Source organism: Eurosta solidaginis, chromosome 3 (genome assembly GCF_040869045.1).
Source record: "Eurosta solidaginis isolate ZX-2024a chromosome 3, ASM4086904v1, whole genome shotgun sequence".
In the NCBI taxonomy this organism is placed as follows: Eukaryota; Metazoa; Arthropoda; class Insecta; order Diptera; family Tephritidae; genus Eurosta; species Eurosta solidaginis.
This window is the reverse complement of record NC_090321.1, coordinates 236,729,007-236,752,814: the sequence shown is the minus strand read 5'-3', so window position 1 is coordinate 236,752,814 and position 23,808 is coordinate 236,729,007. Positions and strand designations below refer to the sequence as shown.

Here is a 23,808-nt window from a genome sequence, read left to right as displayed (position 1 = left end):
AGCTAGCAGACCCACACTTTTTTGCGAATATCTTGAAAACTAAATGAAAACCCAAATTATCTTTTGTGGCCCTAAAAAGCACCTAAATAGCTCCTAATTTTGATATACTTTTTATTTAAAATAAAATGAAATTTAAATTGTGGGTCTGCTAGCTTGACGTTAAGCTAGCAGACCCACACTTTTTTGCGAATATCTTGAAAACTAAATGAAAACCCAAATTATCTTTTGTGGCCGTAAAAAGCACCTAAATAGCTCCTAATTTTGATATACTTTTTATTTAAAATAAAATGAAATTTAAATTGTGGGTCTGCTAGCTTGACGTTAAGCTAGCAGACCCACACTTTTTTGCGAATATCTTGAAAACTAAATGAAAACCCAAATTATCTTTTGTGGCCCTAAAAAGCACCTAAATAGCTCCTAATTTTGATATACTTTTTATTTAAAATAAAATGAAATTTAAATTGTGGGTCTGCTAGCTTGACGTTAAGCTAGCAGACCCACACTTTTTTGCGAATATCTTGAAAACTAAATAAAAACCTAAATTCTCTTTTGTGGCCGTAAAAAGCACCTAAATAGCTCCTAATTTTGATATACTTTTTATTTAAAATAAAATGAAATTTAAATTGTACACTTTTTTGCGAATATCTTGAAAACTAAATGAAAACCTAAATTCTCTTTTGTGGCCCTAAAAAGCACCTAAATAGCTCCTAATTTTGATATATTTTTTATTTAAAATAAAATGAAATTTACATTGTGGGTCTGCTAGCTTGACGTTAAGCTAGCAGACCCACACTTTTTTGCGAATATCTTGAAAACTAAATGAAAACCCAAATTATCTTTTGTGGCCCTAAAAAGCACCTAAATAGCTCCTAATTTTGATATACTTTTTATTTAAAATAAAATGAAATTTAAATTGTACACTTTTTTGCGAATATCTTGAAAACTAAATGAAAACCTAAATTCTCTTTTGTGGCCCTAAAAAGCACCTAAATAGCTCCTAATTTTGATATATTTTTTATTTAAAATAAAATGAAATTTACATTGTGGGTCTGCTAGCTTGACGTTAAGCTAGCAGACCCACACTTTTTTGCGAATATCTTGAAAACTAAATGAAAACCTAAATTCTCTTTTGTGGCCCTAAAAAGCACCTAAATAGCTCCTAATTTTGATATATTTTTTATTTAAAATAAAATGAAATTTACATTGTGGGTCTGCTAGCTTGACGTTAAGCTAGCAGACCCACACTTTTTTGCGAATATCTTGAAAACTAAATGAAAACCCAAATTATCTTTTGTGGCCGTAAAAAGCACCTAAATAGCTCCTAATTTTGATATACTTTTTATTTAAAATAAAATGAAATTTAAATTGTGGGTCTGCTAGCTTGACGTTAAGCTAGCAGACCCACACTTTTTTGCGAATATCTTGAAAACTAAATGAAAACCCAAATTATCTTTTGTGGCCCTAAAAAGCACCTAAATAGCTCCTAATTTTGATATACTTTTTATTTAAAATAAAATGAAATTTAAATTGTGGGTCTGCTAGCTTGACGTTAAGCTAGCAGACCCACACTTTTTGGGAATATCTTGAAAACTAAATGAAAACCTAAATTCTCTTTTGTGGCCCTAAAAAGCACCTAAATAGCTCCTAATTTTGATATATTTTTTATTTAAAATAAAATGAAATTTAAATTGTGGGTCTGCTAGCTTGACGTTAAGCTAGCGGACCCACACTTTTTTGCGAATATCTTGAAAACTAAATGAAAACCTAAATTCTCTTTTGTGGCCCTAAAAGGCACCTAAATAGCTCCTAATTTTGATATATGTTTTATTTAAAATAAAATGAAACTTAAATTGTGGGTCTGCTAGTTTGACGTTAAGCTAGCAGACCCACACTTTTTTGCGGATATCTTGAAAACCAAACGAAAACCTAAATTCTCTTTTATGGCCCTAAAAAGCACCTAAATAGCTCCTAATTTTGATATCTTTTTTGTTTAAAATAAAATGAAATTTAAATTGTGGGTCTGCTAGCTTGACGTTAAGCTAGTAGACCCACATTTTTTTGCGAATATCTTGAAAACTAAATGAAAACCCAAATTCTCTTTTGTGGTCCTAAAAAGCACCTAAATAGCTCCTAATTTTGATATATATATTTTTTTAAATAAAATGAAATTTAAGTTGTGGGTCTGCTAGCTTATATTTTTTATTTAAAATAAAAAGAATATCTTGAAAACTAAATGAAAACCTAAATTCTCTTTTGTGGCCCTAAAACGCAGCTAAATAGCTCCTAATTTTGATATATTTTTTATTTAAAATAAAATGAAATTTAAATTGTGGGTCTGCTAGCTTAACGTCAAGCTAGCAGACCCACACTTTTTTGCGAATATCTTGAAAACTAAATGAAAACGCAAATTATCTTTTGTGGCCCTAAAAAGCACGTAAATAGCTCCCAATCAAATACATTTTTTATATAAAATAAAATGAAATTTAAATTGTGGGTCTGCTAGCTTATATTTTTTATTTAAAATATAATGAAATTTAAATTGTGGGTCTGCTAGCTTGACGTTAAGCTAGCAGACCCACACTTTTTTGCGAATATTTCAAAAACCAAATGAGCACCTAAATTATTTTATGTGGCCCTAAATAGCACCTAAAATGCACTTAATTCTCAAACAACTTAAACTTATTTTTGAGCACTTGAGTCTGCCAGCTTTACGCACGTGGAGGATGTTTATAACAGTGCTGCGCGAAATTTTGTATGTGAATGGGCAAGGCGAAATAAGCTCCAATTGCCAAGTCTGAAGTTCCTTAATATTTATAAATGCAACATCTTGGTTGATTGTAGCGATGTTACTGGAATGCATAAGCTTGTGTTAAACGCATCTATATGAAAAATTTCATTGTGCCGCGGCCTTAAAATCAGATGACAAATTAAGGCATGGGAAGAAAAGAAAAGTAAATGAAAGGAAAGGAAATTAAACACGAAATGAAAGAAACAGCAAGGAAATGAAAGGAAAGGGAAACAAACAGCAAATTAAAAAGGGAGGACTCTAGACTCATGACGGGTATTCTGACTGAACACTGCCTTCTGCCGTTACATGCCTTTAAATTGGGCTTGGTCACTGATAGAAGATGTAGGAAGTGCGGGTTGGAGAGGAAACGATCGAGCACATTTTATGCTCATTCCGTGCGCTTCCCAGGCTAAGGCTCCAGCTATAAGAGTGATACAGCTGTCAGATCTAGAAGCAGCTAGTGGTATAAGTACTAGAAAGCTTCTAGTATTTGCAAGTATTTAAAACATAGGTTCTGATTTTTGATAGGGCTCAGTTTCGCCGTTAAATAAACTTCTGGTAATACTACGGACTGAGTGATCTTTCGCTTCTACTCAAATGGGAAAGAAATTGGTACAAAAGGAAGTAAGTTAAACTAAGCGATGAGTTACATGAGGTTTACGCAGACACTAACATACATAGTTCAACCAAACTATACCCAGCGGGCTAGCCTAGGTCGTGTTAATGAAGGTGGATGTTCCGATCCAGAAGGTAGTGTAGTAATACGAGTAACGTGGTTGATTAATATATTTTTATATTTATTAAAAATCGTTTCTATCGAATCCAAATTTTCTTTATGAAAATTTTTGATAATTGAAAATCAATATTAAAAATTAAAATATTGATAAAACATATTAAAATTACAAAGTTCAAAGTAACTTAAACACAAAGTTAAATAAAGATAATAAGAGCCCTACAGTAGTCTTGCCGAAAGTTGTAAGGAGAAAAGGGAAGCAACTTCTTCTTTGGAAGGACCAAACGATGAAAAACGATCGAACATCCTTTGGGATCTATAATTGGCGCCAGGTGGCAAAAACGAATGTGACCATCGCTGTAGGACATATCTAGATGGCTGACAAATACTGCGGGCGTACCTTAATGCCTCGGTGTGCAATTGTCGAATGTTCCATAGATGCCCCGACAACCTAGCCTAGCCTTGCCCCAGATTTTCGTCACGTCGTTCAAGCATTTGCTCAATAACATATTGTAACTAATTTTAGGAAATTCGTGATTATTTTGCAGCTTCTGTCAACGTTCAAATCTCTGAACTGTCGAATAAATAACTCAAATATTCAGTATAACAAAACGTTCTTTATTTAGACTACTTGTGTGTGAAATATTCTCTTCGCTTCAAGCAGCTGGTTATGTTTGTGAAATGTTCTTCGTTGCCTTCTATGCGTGTGTGGATATATCTTACTGTTGTTATATAGCATTTGTTTACTAACCGCACATTGACGCATCGAAATAGCTAACATTCGTCACAATATTAGCATCTACTGTCAAAATAAGGTTTCTGTCCTTTCGGTATTTAACTTTCACAGAACTGCAAACCGATAAATTACAAACCGACCCATTTTCTTCGCCTTCTTTATACAGGCATCGATATTATTTTGTGATAATAATTGTGCCAATAATTTTATTTCAACAGGACGAATTAAAAGTATGTGGGTTCAGAAAATATAACTTTGTTCTGCCTATTTCCTTTATGGAATAAGAGCTCCTTACCAGGTATTGCACACTTGACGCGATACGGACATTTTCAATGTACGGCATAACAGACAACACCCTATACGTTAGTCTATCTCCAAATCAAAATAATATTCCAGTTCGGAAATAAGAAAAGAAAAAGTTGGCTAAAACTCAAAAACACGCGCACCAATTTGTTCGTGCTTTTTCAAAGTTTTGGCGGCTTGCCTACCTACACACATACATACATACCAACATATATCTGACGGATCCGTCGCCATACCGGTACAAACGATTATTTTTGACAGCTTATGGGTAAAAATGCAATTCATTTTTCAACTTTGGTAAATTTATTTGAAGCATGAAAAATCGTTTGAATATGTAATAAGTTTTAAGGATTTGGCGAATAAATGCGGAACTCAGGCGGACAGTCAGTTGTTCTATGCAATTTATAGCGATTTGAAGCCTTACATATGTAAATATTTTGATAAAAAGAAAATAAATAAACAAATAAAATAAAACTTGGAAGGATTTTCGGCTATCGTATTGCTGATGACTTTCTAAACGATGTATATTGGAACGATTTTCCGTCATCCCTTGTCAAATTTGGTTTCGAGAAAAACAAACCGGTTTGCACGCTGTCGGAAAATCAACAAATCGAAATAAGACTTTAAACCTTAAAAAAAAGATAAAGCAAACATTACAATGGAATTTAAAAAAACTTTAAGCTCAATTTTCAATCTATTTAACTATTTTTAAACAAATGTACAAGAAAAGTAAAATTTCATCAGATATAAATTGAGCAAACAGGAAAAAATTAAACTTGATATTAAAATTCAGTAAGTCCAAAAGCATAAGCTTTAAGCGTGACAGCAGCAAACGCGCGGGCCTACTTATATATAAAACGATTAGGGTGTGCTTTTATTATTATTATTATTAGGCCTGGAAGCACTGCGACCGTCGTTCAGATCTATTGTGCATAACCTTTCAGCCTAATTTGGTATATGGAGGCCTTTGATGTATCTATTCAAGCTTTTTATTCCTTATTACATAGTGATTACCAGTCACACCACCTAGATGGGAGAGTTTCTGCCTTGCCAGAGGGACGCATTCGCAGAGAATGTAAACCGGCGTAACTGTGTAGGATTGCAAGGCACGCAGTGCCACCTGGCTGTCCGATATAATGTAAATGCTCTTCGAGGATGAGCCCCTCCGCAGACATTCTCTACCGCAGACTTCTATTGCATGGATTTCTGCCTGAAATGTGGTGGGGTAGCATCCCATTGGTATCGATTTCTTGAAGTTCGTCCCTTAAATGCCAGCTCCCGTTCTTCCGTTATCGTATTTCGATCCATCCGTGATCCAGACCTCTGAGTCAAGCTCAGTATAAGGATACCCTGTTTCCCAGTGGGTCCTGCCCACAATGGACACTTTAAAATTCCGTGAGATTCTGAGCTTAGTGTACATTACGTCACGCAGTTGTAATGTGGGATATTCTATAAATTTCGCTTTTATCCCAATACGTTATTTTCCCTGCTGCAAAAAATGCAAAATATCGGCAACTAACTTTTACAAGTATCGAAGTTTTAGGGTTATGATAAATTTTTTCTTAAATGAAACAATTGTATAAATTAGAACAGAAGAAAGAAAAAATGTACTGCCAAAGCTCGTTAAAAGTAAAATATTCGTCGATTTTCCCCAAAAAGAAGCGATAAAATGCGAAAAATAGTAGGAAAGCGCCTTATAGCGACGAATATTTTACTTTTCCATATTGCAAATTCAATTTTTAAATAGCCCAAAATATTTTCTAACAAAAAAAAATAATAAAAATTTCTAAAAAAAAAATGTTTTCTAACAAAATTAGGAAGGCTCGAAATTCATTTCAGACCTATGGTCCCATGGACAATATTACTCAGTATGACCCATAGATTCAGAAACTGGATGTGCCTTTTCAACAATAAATTTGACCCACCGTAGTAAACACATATTTCGTACAGTCTCATGAAACAAATTTGAGGCATATTAACATTAGCATAAATTAGCTTTTAATTCAATGAAGCTGAGCAGTAGCTTATAACGCTTTTATTCATTAAGGTATGAAAAACTTAGTTTGAACAAGTAAGAAGGCTAAGTTCGGGTGTATCTGAACATTACATACTCAGCTGCCAAATTACAGCTTGCAAAACTTTTAAATTACCTTCTTTCAAATTCTGCGTCTAAGGTCAACCCACCTACCAAGTTTCATCGCTTTATCCGTCTTTGGTAATGAATTATCGGACTTTTTGGGTTTTTCGAAATTTTCCATATAGAAAAAGTGGGCGTGGTTATGGTCAGTTTCGTTCATTTTAAATATCGATCTGAGATGAGTGGCCAGGAACTTAAATACCAAATTTCATTAAGATATCACAAAATTTACTCAATTTATCGTCTTCACGGACAGACGGACAGACGGACGGACGGACGGATGGCTAAATGAATTTTTTTTTTTTCGCCCAAATCATTTTGATATATAGAAGCCTCCATCTATCTCGATTAGGTTATGCCGTTACCGGGTACCGTTATGCGAACAAACTTAATATACTCTGTGAGCTCTGCTCAGCTGAGTATAAAACAAGTAAGGAAGTCTGAGTTCGGGTGAAGCCGGACATTACACACCCAGCTGTACACTTTAAATGCTGTTGTTGATTGTTTTGTGTGCTTAATAGTGTTACAAGGCTGTGCAATAATACATATACATATGGTTCTATTCTGAACTAATTTTCGTTCAAAAGAAGCAAAAAAGATACAGAGGCTAACACCAATGACCTTGAGCGGGTAATAAAGCAGCTTTCCTTCAGATATGGGGACAGGTGATTATTCAGACTGAAGTGTAAGAATAATTTTGTTGTGCAACGTATCACGTAGTTGAATACCAAACAGTAGCTCCTGAGGAGTTTTACCCGTAGTATCATTTTTCATTGTATTGAGAGACCATTTTAAATCTCGCATATGTAGATCCCATCGCTTGTCATTTGTTGTAGTTGTACGTAACATAGATATTAATGTAAGACTTACACGTTCTGCGTGTCCATTAGCTCTTGGCGTTCGTACAGCGTTCAATATATGAACAATATCATTATCAGAACAAAATGTTTTAAACAGGTACAAGCAGTACCCCTATCCGTAATCGTTCGGCTTGGTTTGCCAAAATAGCTAAAAACTTCATTTGACCAGCGTTGTCATGAGATTCGTGAAGAATTTTATATCGAACGCATTTTGGAACTACCCAAAGCTTTTTTTTTATTATCCAACTGGTAAAGTCTATCATACTCGAGAATATAACCATCCATCTTCGAAATATTTTGTTGCTTCATCGAATCGATAATTGCTTTAATTTTATCGTCCTGAAGTTGCAAACTGAACAACCAATTTTCACTTTCGACGTTGACTTTACCTATTCTTAACGAAGCTGTTTCTTTTTCCTGTGATGGTTCAGCAGGAGCCCTACTCAATGCATCAACGTGACACATCAAGTTTCCCGCCCTATGTTCAATTTTAATTTCATAATCCTGTATACGTAGCCACCACCTTGCAATGCGTGGCACTAATTCGCGCTTTGTCATGACTGTTCTTATAGCACTGCAATCAGTCACAACAACTATTGATTTACCCTGAATATAGTATTTCATCCTCTCCAAAGGTTCAACTACAGCCAAACACTCCAACTCGTAGCTAAGATACCGTCTCTCTGCGTTAGTGGTCGATCGGCTGTAATATATTACAGGTTTCCAATCATTACCCTCACATTGCAGCAATACACCAGCCAAGCCAACAGAACTAGCATCTGTATGTAATTGATGTTCAGCATCAAGTCGAAAAGCAGCAATAACAGGCTGCCAAATAAGTGCTAACTTTAATTTATCAAAAGATTCATTTTGCTCGCACCCCCAAATGAACGGCTGACATTGCGCCGCATTGGCTCCGATAATATAGCATAGCTCGGCACAAATTTTCTAAAATAGCCACTAAGGCCTAAAAATTTCCGAACTCCTGTAACATTTGTTGGTGGCTTAAAATTTTGTATGGCTAAAGTTTTCAATTTACCAGGAATTATACCCTCAGGAACAATCTGGTTACCCAAAAATTCAATGGTTTCTTGAAAGAAAGTGCACTTACCAATATTGAGTGTTAGGAATAACTCACGTATTGCAATAAAGACGCGTCTCAACTTTTGCATAATTTCTTCACGAGTATTACCAGCAACCAAAATGTCGTCCATATAATGGATCATGCCACCTGGTTCAGTTCTTTTCTTAACTTTCGCCATCAAACGTTGAAAAACTGCTGGTGCGTTTTTTAACCCGAACGGCATGCGTTTAAATTCGTATAACCCTTCGGTTGTCACAAATGCAGTATATTTTCTACTTTCATTTGAAATCGGCACTTGATAATAACCGCTATTTAAATCTAACGCACAAAATATTCGATACCGTCGCGTCGTGTAAAGTTTCCTCTATATTAGGCATTGGAAAAATTTCTTCTTTTTCACGAGTGTAATTTGACCAGCATATTCCGATTCCGACTTTTGTATTATATCATTTTTTAATAATTCGTTAATCATTTTCGACACGATAACACGTTTTGGTTCCGAAATGCGATATGGTTGTTGCACTACAGGTTCATTAGTTGTTAAAGTAATTTTCATTTCCACTGCATTCGTTTTACCTATTTCATGCAACCCACAAGCGAATATATCTCGATATTCATAAATTAATTCAATTACATCGTTTTGCACATTTTCATCACCGATTCCGAAAATTATGTCAGTATTATTTATTAAATGTTTTTCTGGTTTACATTCCAATTTTTTCATTGCCCCGCTATTCACAAACTTTGCCATTCCGTTCTCGACAGTAAAATTTAAATCACGAAAAATATTTTGACCAATTAACAAGTCGTATGTTAAAATTTCATCTTCAACTATATTAACATGTATTGATATGCTAACATCATCGATACTAATTTTAATTTCAGATTTTGCTATTGCTAATCGTTCACAGCCACAAATGCTACTAATTTTTAATACACACGACTCTTGTTTTATATTTAACGTATTATTTATATACACAATCTTTTTAAACTTTTTTCATTGGTTTAGATTTTCCACAATTCTGAGATTCATCTTTAGCATGAACTTTATCACAATCTATGCAACGTGGACGACGTGGTGGTTTGGTACATTTAGATGATATATGTCCTGCTTCTCCACAGTTGTAACACTTCACTGGAGATCTTGATTCGATGGTCTGCAAATTATTAGTTACATTATCAACTTTCGATTTGACTACACACGTATCTCTGGAGTTACCTGGATTATGTTGGAAAAATTCTGTTATATGTACACGAAGTTCTTTTGTAGACCGAATTGCCGAATGAACTATGCCCTTTTCGATCCTATTCTTCGCTCTCTAGCAGAATTCAATAAACTTTCGAGATAGCTAAATATTGATTTCTCTCAGTCGAGGGATGTTTTCAAGTACCAAATACTTTTGCATTTACATTTAGATACTTAATTTAACTTTTTTCTATTATTATGCATATACTTTCTTTAGCTATTATCAATGCATATTATAATTTTTTACTATTTTTTTTTATATATAATTTCTATATCTAGTCTGTAAGATGTAAATCATAGACTGAATAGACTGAATAAACTGAATATGAAATAGCAGTTTGTAAATCGGGATGTCGTAAACCGTCACGTATATATCTTATTATAGCTTGCTCACTCAAGTTAAAACGCCTACCTAATGAGCTTAATCGAAAACAATAGTCAATAATGTTTTCATTATATCGACGCGGCGTATCAGACATTCGATGGTGCACTTCAGCCTCATTTAAATTTAAGCCGAATTCACTTATTAAATCTCGAGAAAAATCTACCCAATTCGAATATACAACTTTAGATGCATCTAACCACCATTTCGCTGCACCTTTCATTTTACCAAACACTGCCAACATGAGTCCTTTTTCATCCCATTTATATGCATTAACTGTCGCGTTTACCCGTTCTACAAAATGTTCAACTGTTATAGATTGGATGTCCATCGGATCGAATTCTGGTATAGACTCTGCAATTTCTTTAACAGAATATAAACTACGTACTGATCCTGTCGATACTGAGCTCGCGATTCGATTTAACTCGAGATCAATTGCATCTTGTGATGTATTATTAACCGATACTTGTGAAACCACACTAATTTCAGAAATTTTGGTTGTCAAAGATTCAATCATTTTACGCATTTCATTTAATTGCTGTTGCATACTATTATTTCTATCTTGCACTTCGTCTGTGCTTGTGAATTCTATATAAACTTGAATTAGTTCAGCTTTTGAACCACTTGTCGGAAGATTCTTATCATGCAATATTTATTTTATTTTTTTTTAGCCACAAATTCGTTATTGCTTTTTAATTTATTTATACGTATTTGGTTCGTTTTCGCGTTTTACACCTGAGTGTTCGCCGTTTGAATGTTTACAATGCGTCAGTAAACCGTTAATATCGTTGCGATTTGATAAAGATTGTACGTCTCACTCAAATCCGTCGTTACATCTAATATAATTTATTAAAACCGCATAAACTGTGCTATTGCAGATAAATTGAATACTAACTACATATACATAAACAGATCATCCGTTGCGTATGAGTAACCAAACATTTATGGTCGTATTATATATGCGTATAGGCAAAGAGGATAAATACAATAAGAGCCGTCACTCGTTATTTTGTGGCGAGTATCTCGCTGGAAATTGAAAAAATTGATGCCGAATGTTTTCTGAGAGGGACATTTTTAATTGTCTGGCATTTATCCATGCCGTGTAGGCCCCTTGTGCAAATGTGATTTTTGGAAAGAGAATTAAATAAATTAATTAAACACAGTCGAAAAATGAACACAAACACCGCACGAAAATGTATAGAAGACATTTATAAACATCTCGCCCAAAAAAAAAGTAGCGACTACCTCTCAGTATACATCGAGCAAATGCCAAAAAAATAACGAGTGACGGCTGTTATTGTATTTATCCTCTTTGGTATAGGCACACTTCGTAAGCGTCTGCGTGAAGGTTTTCCTGACCACTTCTGAATTGTTAAAGAAACTAGTATTTCTTTAAAAAGGTGCTTCTTAATTATTTTTTTTAATTAGTATGTTTAATATAATTTCATTATATAAAATTAATTCCGAATTAAACTTAATGAATATCAACAGAACGACATTTTCAATATCAACCAATTATTTTTTCAATTCTAACCGCCTACTACCAATTTCATTATTTTTCAAAATTGCTGAAGTTGCTATGTCGTAACAATAGTAAATCTGAGGACTGTGGCTAGATTCAATTAATCTGAGTCTTGAAATGTAAATTTTTCTCTAACACAAACTACATGGAAATAATGTACATTTCAAACCCGCAATTACTGAATCTAGGCCATAGATGGGAAAATTGAATCGTGAGGGTGCACTGATAAACGGAAGGGTTAAGAATTAAATTTAAAAAAAGTGGAGCACCCAGCTATTGGAAACAAATTTTTTTACATTCCCAAACATCAGAGTGCCGATATATTGCTGTTTAAACGTTTTCGTTTTTGTTTTCAATAATCATATGTACCAAAATTTAAAATTTTTCTTGTCACACTTATGCTGCTACAATCACAAACATTTTATAGGCTGTCTTCTTTTGATTTCGAATTCAAAACACATTGCGAGCATTCTCTATTAGTAATATAGGAGTATTACATATATGTTTTTGTCTGATTTTATAATAAAATTTCGAATTCAAAACACATTGCGAGCATTCTCTATTAGTAATATAGGAGTATTACATATATGTTTTTGTCTGATTTTATAATAAAATTTATATAACCGAGCCCTGCAGAAATTTAGTTTAAAAATATAATTTTTATGTAAATAAAACAGAACTAGTTTGGTTTGCTCTAAAGCTTTTCGTTAAAATAATTATTTATATAAGGTTTTCTGTTAGAATGAAAGTGTGTGTGACTTTGTACTTTACCACAACCAGAAATTAAAGATTTTACAAAGAATTCGACACATTCGTTAATTGCCGAATTGTTTGTAAGGCAATTTAAACTACAAAAATTTGGTCCTTTTCTTTGGGATTTGGTCCTTTTTTTCGATGAATTTTGGTCCCAAAGGAAAACATGGTGTGACAGCCGTGGTTGCAGTATGTGCTTTGGCGAATTTTACGCATGTTCGTTAAGCGCGAAGGCAACATCCGAACGGCGATGCACTGATATGATCGAGCGATGCGCTGCAGTATGTGCTTCGCCGGCTTTTATTGTACGCGCATGAGAGCTTGGAAAGCGCTTCATATCAGAATATATAGCAGCCATACATTTGTATTGATGTTATGGAAGCCTGTCTAAAAAGTACTAAATTGGTAGTGTTTACAATGCATATACAATTTTTTTTTTTTTAACCTATTGGCATTACATGATTTGATATCATTAGGTAGCTCGTTATAGCATTTTAATCCCTTATAATATAAGTTACATTTATCCGCTACGGTTTTATAAGCAGGTAGATTGAAGTTATTTTTGCTTCGAGTATTTACGGAATGCAGATCTTTTACATATTTGATGTTACTCTCTAAGTACGCAGGCAAATTACCGTCTATTATGTTCTTAAAAATAAAAAATAAAAAAGTTTATTCCCAAATGTTTAATGGTGTTGCCTTTTTCGATTAATTCGTGGTTAATATTTAAATTTTGCAGGTCGTTATTACGGAAATTTCGTCTCGAAATGACCATAAATTTGGTTTTGTTGACATTCAATTTAAGTCTATTCACGCATAACATACCATAAACACTATTTAGATCTTATTGCAACTTAGTATGTATTTCAGTTATATTGTCTCCACTAAGCATCAATAGTGTATCATCCGCGAAGAGTTTAATATCACAGTACTTTATGGAGTTAGTTATATCATTGATATAAATATTGAACAGCACCGATCCTTGCGGTAAGCCAATTAGTACCTCTCTTTTCCCCGATAAGGATTTTCCAACTACTGTTCTTTGATTTCTATTAATGATGAAGTCTTCAAACCATTTTGATTCATTACCAGTGACACCTATGTTTGCTGTATTTATTAGTAGCTTTTGCTCGTCTTTTGATTGTCTCAAATGCACATTTTAAATCTAAAAATACAGCTATTATATATTTATTCCTACTTAAATCTTCTTTCCAGTTTGCTATAACTAAATTCAAAGCACTTTCATAGTAATGTTTCCTTCGGAAACCAGATTGTTGGGGTATAATAATTCCTTTATCTTCTAAATATTTTACAAGCTGGTTTTTACGACTGTTTCTAGAATTTTCTCATCACATTGTAACGTATTAATTGCTTTGATTTCATCCGCTTTAATGTTATTTTTAACCTTTTCTATCGGCACTACTACGGAAGATTTCCATAAATTAGGAATTATACCTGTCACTAAGCTTTCATTAACAATTGGAGCGTAAAAAAACCCTACATACGTTATGGAGTGTTTAATAACTCCTCAAAATTTTGTTTTTGAACCAGCTTACTATTTCAAGTACATCAGTTGTGGAAACTTTTTGAAACATAAAAACATTGGTGCCATTTTGCACACTTAGTTGAATATCGAGTTGAGGTAAAGTAGATAAAAAGTCACCAATGCGGTACCACCAAAACTAACAGTTATATATTGTGAGAAATAAACACCTGATTGAAAGCAGTAATGAAGCGTAATTTATCAAAAATATTTTGTATATATTTTATTTTATTGAAAATGTTCTAGTATTGGAATCTTACACTTGAGTCCAGTTAAACAACCGCAAGTTGGGAACTATCATTTTTTCAACTTAAGTAATAGCATTTTTCGCTTTATAAAAAATTCCCACTGTTTCGTAAGAACTCTTGAGATTTTAAAGGTGTGCTATTTATCAATTTATCAATTTTATTAATATCATCGGCCTAAACACCCGCGCTGTTAGTTCTGCTTACCCCAAACTGGAAAAAGAAGCGGTAAAGATGGGTTTGATGGGGAATGAGGACAAAACGAAGTACCTGCTGTCATCGAGCAAAGAGTCAGCGCATATGCGCCTTGGCAACCACGCTACTGTTGGCAGCCATAATTTCGAAATAGTAAAAGACTTCGTTTATTTGGGAACCAGGATCAACACTAGCAACAACATCAGCACAGAATTCCAGCGAAGAATCAATCTTGCCAATAAATGCTACTTTGGACTAGGTAGGCAATTGAAAAGTAAAGTCCTCTCTCGGCGAACGAAAATCATACTCTACAAGTCACTTATCGTACCCGTCCTGCTATATGGGGCAGAAGCATGGACCATGACAACAGCAGATGAAGCGGCTTTGGGAGTGTTCGAGAGAAAAGTTCTTCGAAAGATTTATGGACCTCTACGCGCTGGCGATGGCGAGTACCGAAGAAGATTTAATGATGAGCTGTACGAGCTATACGCAGATATCAACATAGTCCAGCGAATTAAAACGCAGCGGCTGCGCTGGCTAGGCCATGTTATGCGAATGAAAGATGATGCTCCGGCCAAGAAAGTGTTTCTATCGGAACCCGCCTATGGAAGCAGAGGTAGAGGGCGGCCCCCACTCCGTTAGAAGGACCAGGTGGAAAACGATTTAAACTCCCTTGGTGTGACCAATTGGCGCCGGTTGGCGGAGCGAAGGAGCGACTGGCGCGCCTTGTTGGATGGCCATAACCGTTTAGACGGTTAAGCGCCAATTAAGTAAGTAAGTAAGTATTTATCAACATTAGCTCTAATAGTGCTCAAGCCCAAATGCCTGTTGGGTATATTCGAAGGCATTTCGAACGAACGTAAATCACCTATAGGTTAACTAGAGTTTAACCCTGACAGATCGGCCGCTTAAGCTCAGCGTAAACTTCAGTTAAAGTATACTGAAAAACTGCAGAATAAGTTTAAGCGTGGCGGCCACCGTGGTGTGATGGTAGCGTGCTCCGCCTATCACACCGTATGCCCTGGGTTCAACTCCCGGGCAAAGCAACATCAAAATTTTAGAAATAAGATTTTTCAATTAGAAGAAAGTTTTTCTAAGCGGGGTCGCCCCTCGGCAGTGTCTGGCAAGCGCTTCGATTGTATTTCTGCCATGAAAAGCTCTCAGTGAAAACTCATCTGCCTTGCAGATGCCGTTCGGAGTCGGCATAAAACATGTAGGTCCCGTCCGGCCAATTTGTAGGGAAAAATCAAGAGGAGCACGACGCAAATTGGAAGAGAAGCTCGGCCTTAGATCTCTTCGGAGGTTATCGCGCCTTACATTTATCTATTTATTATTAAGTTTAAGCGTAGTTTAACTGACAAACAGAGTTGAACTTGTACTGAAAACCGGGATTTAGTTCAATATACTTAAATGTCGCTCATACGCCGTGTACCACCACGTAATTTAGTTCTAGCCATACCCACCGGCACACGAATAAATTCGTGTACAAATTTTATTGAAACATTACAATTTATGTCCAAGTTATCATGCCAACGAACGCAGCTATCAAAATTTACTCTCTCAAACATCTTCTAAGTTTTCTTGTAGGGTAATCATATATTGCTCTTGACCTGTTCATTGCCACATAAGTTTGTTGTAAATCAACTCTTAAGCATTCGAGCTTGCATGTATGTATTACAATTTGCAATGTGTAAATATTTATTAACATTTCAACAAAATATGGGTTTCTTCAATAAAAACCTAAATACTTCTTAAAATTTTCTTTTTAGCTACTTATGTTGTAAGTTAAATCCTAGAAGTGGAAGTGCAAACGTCAGGTTTTAAAGCAAACATTTTTCTTAACTACCAGCGGCTAGGTTTTTTTATGTAAACACATTTACATCATCTAAGTTTTCTATTCATATTGGAGAAGAAATAAAAAAAAATAACTAGGAGCTGTATACGTGCATAGTTATGTATGTATGCTGGAGAAAAAAACCTAAACGATGAAATTTCAAAAATTAAATGCGAGATTCCTCATTGTCTGGCGGTAACACATTTGTATGGTAGTTAATGCGAAAAATGAAGTTAAATTTGTTTCAACTAAATTAGTTGGATGTCATGTTGTAACCTTGGTTGAGGCGCTAAATAATATTTGCATACATTTAACTACCTTCTTTTCAAATCTTTTCTTACGTCACGCAATTTAAAAATAAATAAATGTAAGGCGCGATAGCCTCAGAAGAGATTTTAGGCCCAGCTTCTCTTCCAATTTGCGTCGTGTCCCTTTTAGTTTTTCCTATAAATTGGCGGGACGGGACCTACTCCCACTCCGAACGGCATCTGCAAGGCAGATAAGTTTTCTCTGAGAAGTTTTCCTTGACAGGAATACGCTCGGAGTGCATGCTAAACACTGCCGAAGGGCGATCACTCTTAGAAAAACTTTCTTCTAATTGAAACAACTTTTTTCTAAAATTTTGATCTTGTGTGGTAGGCGGAGCACGCTACCATCACACCACGGCGGCCGCCATTTACACAGCTGAAAAAAACGTTAAAATCCTCAAACTCTTTATGCAGATTACTGAATTTAAGGCCATTTGAAACTTTGTGTTGAAAGCTATTCATGCGTACCATAAAGTTTAATTGGGAAAATTTTTTGCAAGAACGGACCCACATACTCCTATTAGTGTAAGGGTTAATTAAGCGGTTTACAGTTCAGAGATTTAATTTAAGTTGTTGAAAAAGTCACAAACATTTCGAAATACATATAAATTAGAGAGGTGCCTTCGATTGTTTAAGTTGCTGTATTAATTAAAGTACCTGGGCGACCGAGCTTTGCTCGGCAATCTTCGAGTATGCAGCATAACTTACTTTGTTCTAAATGTCATCATTAATCAAACTCTCCTTTTTTTATATGCACATCTTTATATATAAAAATCACGTGTCACTATGTTTAACCGCGATGGACTCCTAAACTACCGAACCGATTTTGAATTTGTTTTATACTCCGTGTGTAGTTTGATCTAACTTGAAATATAGGATATGTTATATCTCAGTTTATAGTCGCAATATTATTTTATTGCAATTTTTTTAAATGTTTATATGTATTAATAAAATGTTACGTATACGCACCGGTACTCATATTTTCAGGTGGTACTTCCGTGTAGTTAGTTGGTGTTTAATTAAACAACGTCGAGACGGGGGGAGAATGGGGTATTATCCCCGGGCCAGGGGTACTAAGACATTTATTTTAATTCAGGAGAGTATTTAGTTGTTCCATGTGCAATTTTTAAGCCGAATTTCAAAAGCTACGAATATCTGCATTTCGTTTTGATATTATAGTGAAGTGTGAAAAATAAAAAGCTATATCTATATATATAAAAAGAAGTGTACATTTTGATTGTCACTCCATAACTCGAGAACGGATAGAAAGATTGCCATGAAATGTTTAGGAAAGATACAGCAAGGAGAGTTTAGCCATTTTTGAGCTATGATTTTTTTTTTAGAAAAAATTCAATAGGTATATAAAATTCTACTGTCACGGTGTTAGAGGCTTAACTCCTCCGAAACGGCTGAACCGATTATCATCAAATTTTGTGAGCATATTGGGTAGGTCTGAGAATCAGCCAACGTCTACCTTTTTTTTCGCTACGAGCATAGGGTCTTGAGATCAAAACGAGGACCCGGGTACCCCTAGAATGTGTTTATACAATATGGATATCAAATGAAAGCTGTTGATGAGTGCTATAGTACAGAATAATTTTCATACTCCTGGGTGCCTAGGGTCTCGACATATAGCCCAAAACGTGGACCCGGGTACCCCTAGAATGTGTATATACAATATGGATATCAAATGAAAACTGTTGATGAGTGCTATAGTACAGGACAATTTTCATACAACTTGGAGGCTAGGGTCTCGAGATATAGCATAAAACGTGAACCCGGGTACCCCTAGATGTGTTTATACAATATGGGTATCAAATGAAAACTGTTGATGAGTGCTATAGTACAGGACAATTTTCATACAACTGAGAGGCTAGTGTCTCGAGATATAGGCCAAAACGTGGACCCGGATACACCTAGAATGTGTTTTTACATTATGGGTATCTGTTGATGTATACTTTAGTACATAGTGAGTTTTACACCGCTGGGTGACTACGGTCTCGAGATATAGGCCAAAACATGGACCCGAATACACCTAGAATGTGTTTTTATATTATGGGTATCAAATTGATGCTGTTGATGTGTGGTAGGCGGAGCACGCTACCATCACACCACGGCGGCCGCCATTTACACAGCTGAAAAGAACGAGATATAGGCCAAAACGTGGACCCGGATACACCTAGAATGTGTTTTTACATTATGGGTATCTGTTGATGTATACTTTAGTACATAGTGAGTTTTACACCGCTGGGTGACTACGGTCTCGAGATATAGGCCAAAACATGGACCCGAATACACCTAGAATGTGTTTTTATATTATGGGTATCAAATTGATGCTGTTGATGTGCGCTGTAATACAGAGTAAGTTTTACACCGCTGAGTGACTAGGGTCTCGAGATATAGGCCAAAACATGGACCCGGATACCCCTAGAATGTGTGTGTATTATGAATATCAAATGAAAGCTGTTGCTGAGAGCTCTAAAGTTCATTGTGATATTCGATTTAGTCGCATCAACCTGGCAAAACTGATAAATATGCATGCGAAGCCGAAATACAGGCAAGAATTAATAATACCCACATACCTATTTACATACGTCCTATTCGATTTGCCTGAAATTTCGTATATAAATTTGCCTATATTAATATTTACGATGCTTTTTTCTGGAAAGTATACCAGAGACGGACTGGGACTGGGATTAGGACTAGGACTGGGACTGAGACTCGGAGTGGGACTGGGGTTGGAATAAAATATATACCACCCTCTGGGACAGGCAATAAGGGATGCAGAAGAATGAGAAGGAATTGAGAGAAGAGAAAAGAGAAAAGAGAGAAGGAGATTGAGAAAGAGATAAAATGAGACGAAGGTGGAGATAGATGAAGCGAAAAAGACGGAGGAAGGAGTGAATAAAAGGATTAGGAAAAAGTGAAGAGGGGGGGAGGGCAGAGTCAGACGGAAAAAGCTTATTAAAATGTATGCTGATAGGCCAAAGTTAGGGCAGGACAACGTCTGCCGGGTCTTCTAGTATATTATATATTTTTACTTACCAATATTTGATTTCCTTAAAAATAGATTTCAAAAACATATCAAACTCTAACCGCAAAATGTACTGGAATAAAAAATTTGAAATGGGTAATTCCAGCCTATAGTATAAGAGATTGTTATGACAATCGATAACTAAGTTATTTAGGTCGAGTATATTCATGCGCCGAATTATTAATTTCAAACATCTTTTAGTTAAACACTATGAAAGACTCACAATTTTATTACATTCCAAAAACTTTAAAATTTCACGAATGACTACTTTAGTTTAATTAAATGTCAATTTACTTCCCTAAGCGCCATCTGTTGGTAAGTAGTTAAATGGTTAAATGTCGTTTTAAAATTGAACATATGCCTCTAGTGTTCAACGGTAGAAAATTACCTTGGTGAGTTATCTTTATGCTACGGTGAGAAATCTTGCTAATAGTAATCTGTGAGAAATTGCAATTATTCATTTCATATTTGACAAAAATATGCATTTAAATATATTTTGCTAGAATTTGCCACTGTGCCTTGATATTGCATTTCAATTTTATTAGCGTGTATGCAATTTACAAAATTAAGTCGAATGATGTGTAAGATTTTTTTACGAAGATTTTTAACTTTGATGTTCTCCTTTAAAGCTTTAATAGAATATGAGTAGAGTACTATTTCATCTAACTACCCCAACACTAAATGGCAACCCTACTCAAAAATGTCCCTATTGTAATGCGGAGTGAAATACCTTTCGTTTGATACCCATATCGGCATATCTCATGCAATTTTTTTTTTCGAATAGGTGGCAACCCTACTCAAAAATGTCCCTATTGTAATGCGGAGTGAAATACCTTTCGTTTGATACCCATATCGGCATATCTCATGCAATATTTTTTTAATTTCGAATCGATGGCAACCCTAAATGGCAACCCTACTCAAAAATGTCCCTATTGTAATGCGGAGTGAAATACCTTTCGTTTGATACCCATATCGGCATATCTCATGCAAATTTTTTTTTTCGAATAGGTGGCAACCCTACTCAAAAATGTCCCTATTGTAATGCGGAGTGAAATACCTTTCGTTTGATACCCATATCGGCATATCTCATGCAATTTTTTTTTCGAATAGGTGGCAACCCTACTCAAAAATGTCCCTATTGTAATGCGGAGTGAAATACCTTTCGTTTGATACCCATATCGGCATATCTCATGCAATATTTTTTTAATTTCGAATCGATGGCAACCCTAAATGGCAACCCTACTCAAAAATGTCCCTATTGTAATGCGGAGTGAAATACCTTTCGTTTGATGCCCATATCGGCATATCTCATGCAATTTTTTTTAATTTCGAATAGGTGGCAACCCTAATTGGTAACCCTACTCAAAAATGTCCCTATTGTAATGCGGAGTGAAATACCTTTCGTTTGATACCCATATCGGCATATCTCGTGATTTTTTTATTTCGAATAGGTGGCAACCCTAAATGGCAACCCTACTCAATAATGTTCCTATTGTAATGCGGGGTGAAATACCTTTCGTTTTATACCCATATCGGCATATCTCATGCAATTTTTTTTAATTTCGAATAGGTGGCAACCCTAAATGGCAACCCTACTCAAATGCGGAGTGAAATACCTTTCGTTTGATACACATATTGGCATATCTCATGCAATATTTTTTTTTAATTTCGAATAGGTGGCAACCCTGTTAAACATTCTGAGTGGCAACACCTAGGTAGAAAGTCTTAGAAGGTGATACATTATCTCTGTGCCAAATTTCATTTAAATCGGTTGAGCCGTTCCCGAGATCGTTCGGCTATATAAACAAACAAGAATTGCTCGTTTAAAGTTATTAGATTAATTAAAGCAATGAAGTTAGTATGTGCAATATATGGCCTTGATCTTTCGTTGCCAGTAACTGGACAGCCTTTCTCTATATATTTAACCACTTCACCACCGATTCATTTCTGAAGAAATAACTTTGTGAAAATCAATACGATTACAAAGTTTTAAAAGAAATACCCTACGTGAAGTTCCACTTTTACAGCTCCAAAATACGTAATAAACATTTGGGCTTGAGTCACATTAGAGCTCAAGTTAATATTATTGTTATTATTATTATTTTTTTAAGATCTTTTGTGCTTGCCCATTTACCCTATTACTGTATGTGGAGGCTTTTAATGTATTTAAGTACCTCTTTACGCTTTTTACTCCATATCACGAAGGAATTAAGAACCACGTCACCTATATGGGAGAGTCCCTGCCTTGCCAAATCGACGCATTTGCAAGCAAATTGAAGCGGCGTTTCATCCTTCAGCTCACAAAGACGAGAGTTTTACGTATCGGATAGATTTAGCACATATAGGTTATATTGTACACTACAGTTTCACGTATAGTACCCAAATAAAGTCCGTAGATCCTATTTGCTTATATTAATGAGCTGGTACTCTCGCTACTGGGAGTATGAACAATTTCCCCTTCTTTTGCCCTTGGCATTCAATCCAGTATTGTCTAAACTGCTTTGTTTTGCAGTAACTTTTGGCTTCTCTAGAAGGACTCTGGACTATAGAATGCCGCTTTAGCACCCTGCATGGCCGGATAGTTTGGCAGTACGTTATCTTCATGTCCTTGTTGACCGGGAACCCATCCTAACATAACATTCTTTTTATCTCCCAGATCATTTAGAATCCCAATGCATTCATCCGCTAGTTTAGAAGTAGTTCTGTAAGACTGCAAGGCACGTAAAGCTATATGGCTGTCTGACATAATGAGGTTACTCCTCGAGAATAATCCTTTTCGTGCATTCTCTACCTCAAACTTCTATTGCATGGATTTCTACTTAAAAAATTGGTAGGATAGCATCCCATTGTTAACGATTTCTTAAAGGCCGGCCTTAGTTACCAGTTCTCGTTTTTCCATCACCAAACTTCGATATCGAAAAATAAAATGCCGAAGAAAAAAATGTCGAAACAATGTAATGAATGATGTGTCAAATTCGCACGAATTTCGGTCAACATTTTTTAATTCGATAAAAAAAGATTTCTCTATAAAGAGGTTTTTAACGATTCGGCCTTTTGTGTTTCGACAATTTTTTTTAGACATATCGTATGGATCCCTTTTGTATTCCTTGCTTCCCAAAGATTTCTCTCTACAATGGGCACCTCGACATTTCGTAAAACTCTGAGCGTAGGAAAAACTGTATCACAAAGTTTCAACCCGAAGTTTTCTATGGGCTTTCTTATTACTTTCATATGCTGTGTCATGTTTCCGTTCTTTAGCTCAGAAATATTTTGAAGTTGCCTCTTTTCCTATCAAATAGGCCCTATTAGGTATTTCCACTAAGGGACTAAGTGAATCAGCGGTAAAAGTTCTCATAGCACCCGTTATGTAAATACAAACCTGTCGATGCATTTTGCTTAGTTTTGTTATTGCAGTTCTTTACGTAGTATACATATAATAAGGTAGCATATGTGGCTATTGGCTTCATAACAGTATTAAATGTCCAGTATACAATTTTGGGATATAGCCCGTATGTTTTTCCATAGAGTCGGATGCTGGCAAAGAAAGCTTGTTGTTGTTGTTGTTGTAGCGATAAGGTTACTCCCCGAAGGCTTTGGGGAGTGTTATCGATGTGATGGTCCTTTGCCGGATACAGATCCGGTAACACAGCACCATTAAGGTGCTAGCCCGACCATCTCGGGAACGATTTATATGGCCACATTAAATCTTCAGGCCATCCCTCTCTCCCCACCCCCAAGCTCCTCATGGAACCAGAGCCTCGTCTGTTAGTGAAACAGGATTCGCCTCGGATAGGTGAAGTTGACAATTGGGTTTGGAGAAGCTATATATTGCGCTGGCAACCTGAAAGGGTTGTGCTACACAGCCCCTTGAATCTGGTATTTTAGTCGCGTTTTACGACAGAGGTATTCTGACCCCCTAACCCGCTGGGCCGGCGAAGAAAGCTATTGTTACTTTATTTGAGTTTGCATCTAGATCAGTGGCGCATTCGATAAATTCGGTTGGGTTTTTTGTTTTTTTGGGAACTCTGTCGGCGTTGGGCACATAGGTCCTGGTTTTTGATAGGGGTTTTCAGTTTGGTCGTTAAAACAAACTTCTGGTAACACT

At 35.6% G+C, this 23,808-nt stretch overlaps 1 protein-coding gene across 16 annotated transcripts in view; it reads left to right on the top strand.

The window, feature by feature from the left end:
* Positions 1 to 23,808, top strand: part of tor (tyrosine protein kinase receptor torso) — a 435,792-nt gene that overhangs the window by 388,325 nt on the left and 23,659 nt on the right. The window contains exon 15 of one of the 16 annotated variants that reach the window (XM_067775618.1): positions 9,651 to 10,023. The exons of the other annotated variants lie outside the window; for them this stretch is intronic. Within the exon in view, the coding sequence (XP_067631719.1) occupies positions 9,651 to 9,741 (91 nt within the window). The 3' untranslated portion in view covers positions 9,742 to 10,023. Of the gene's footprint in view, positions 1 to 9,650; positions 10,024 to 23,808 lie in introns of those variants that run through there. 16 annotated transcript variants of the gene reach the window in all.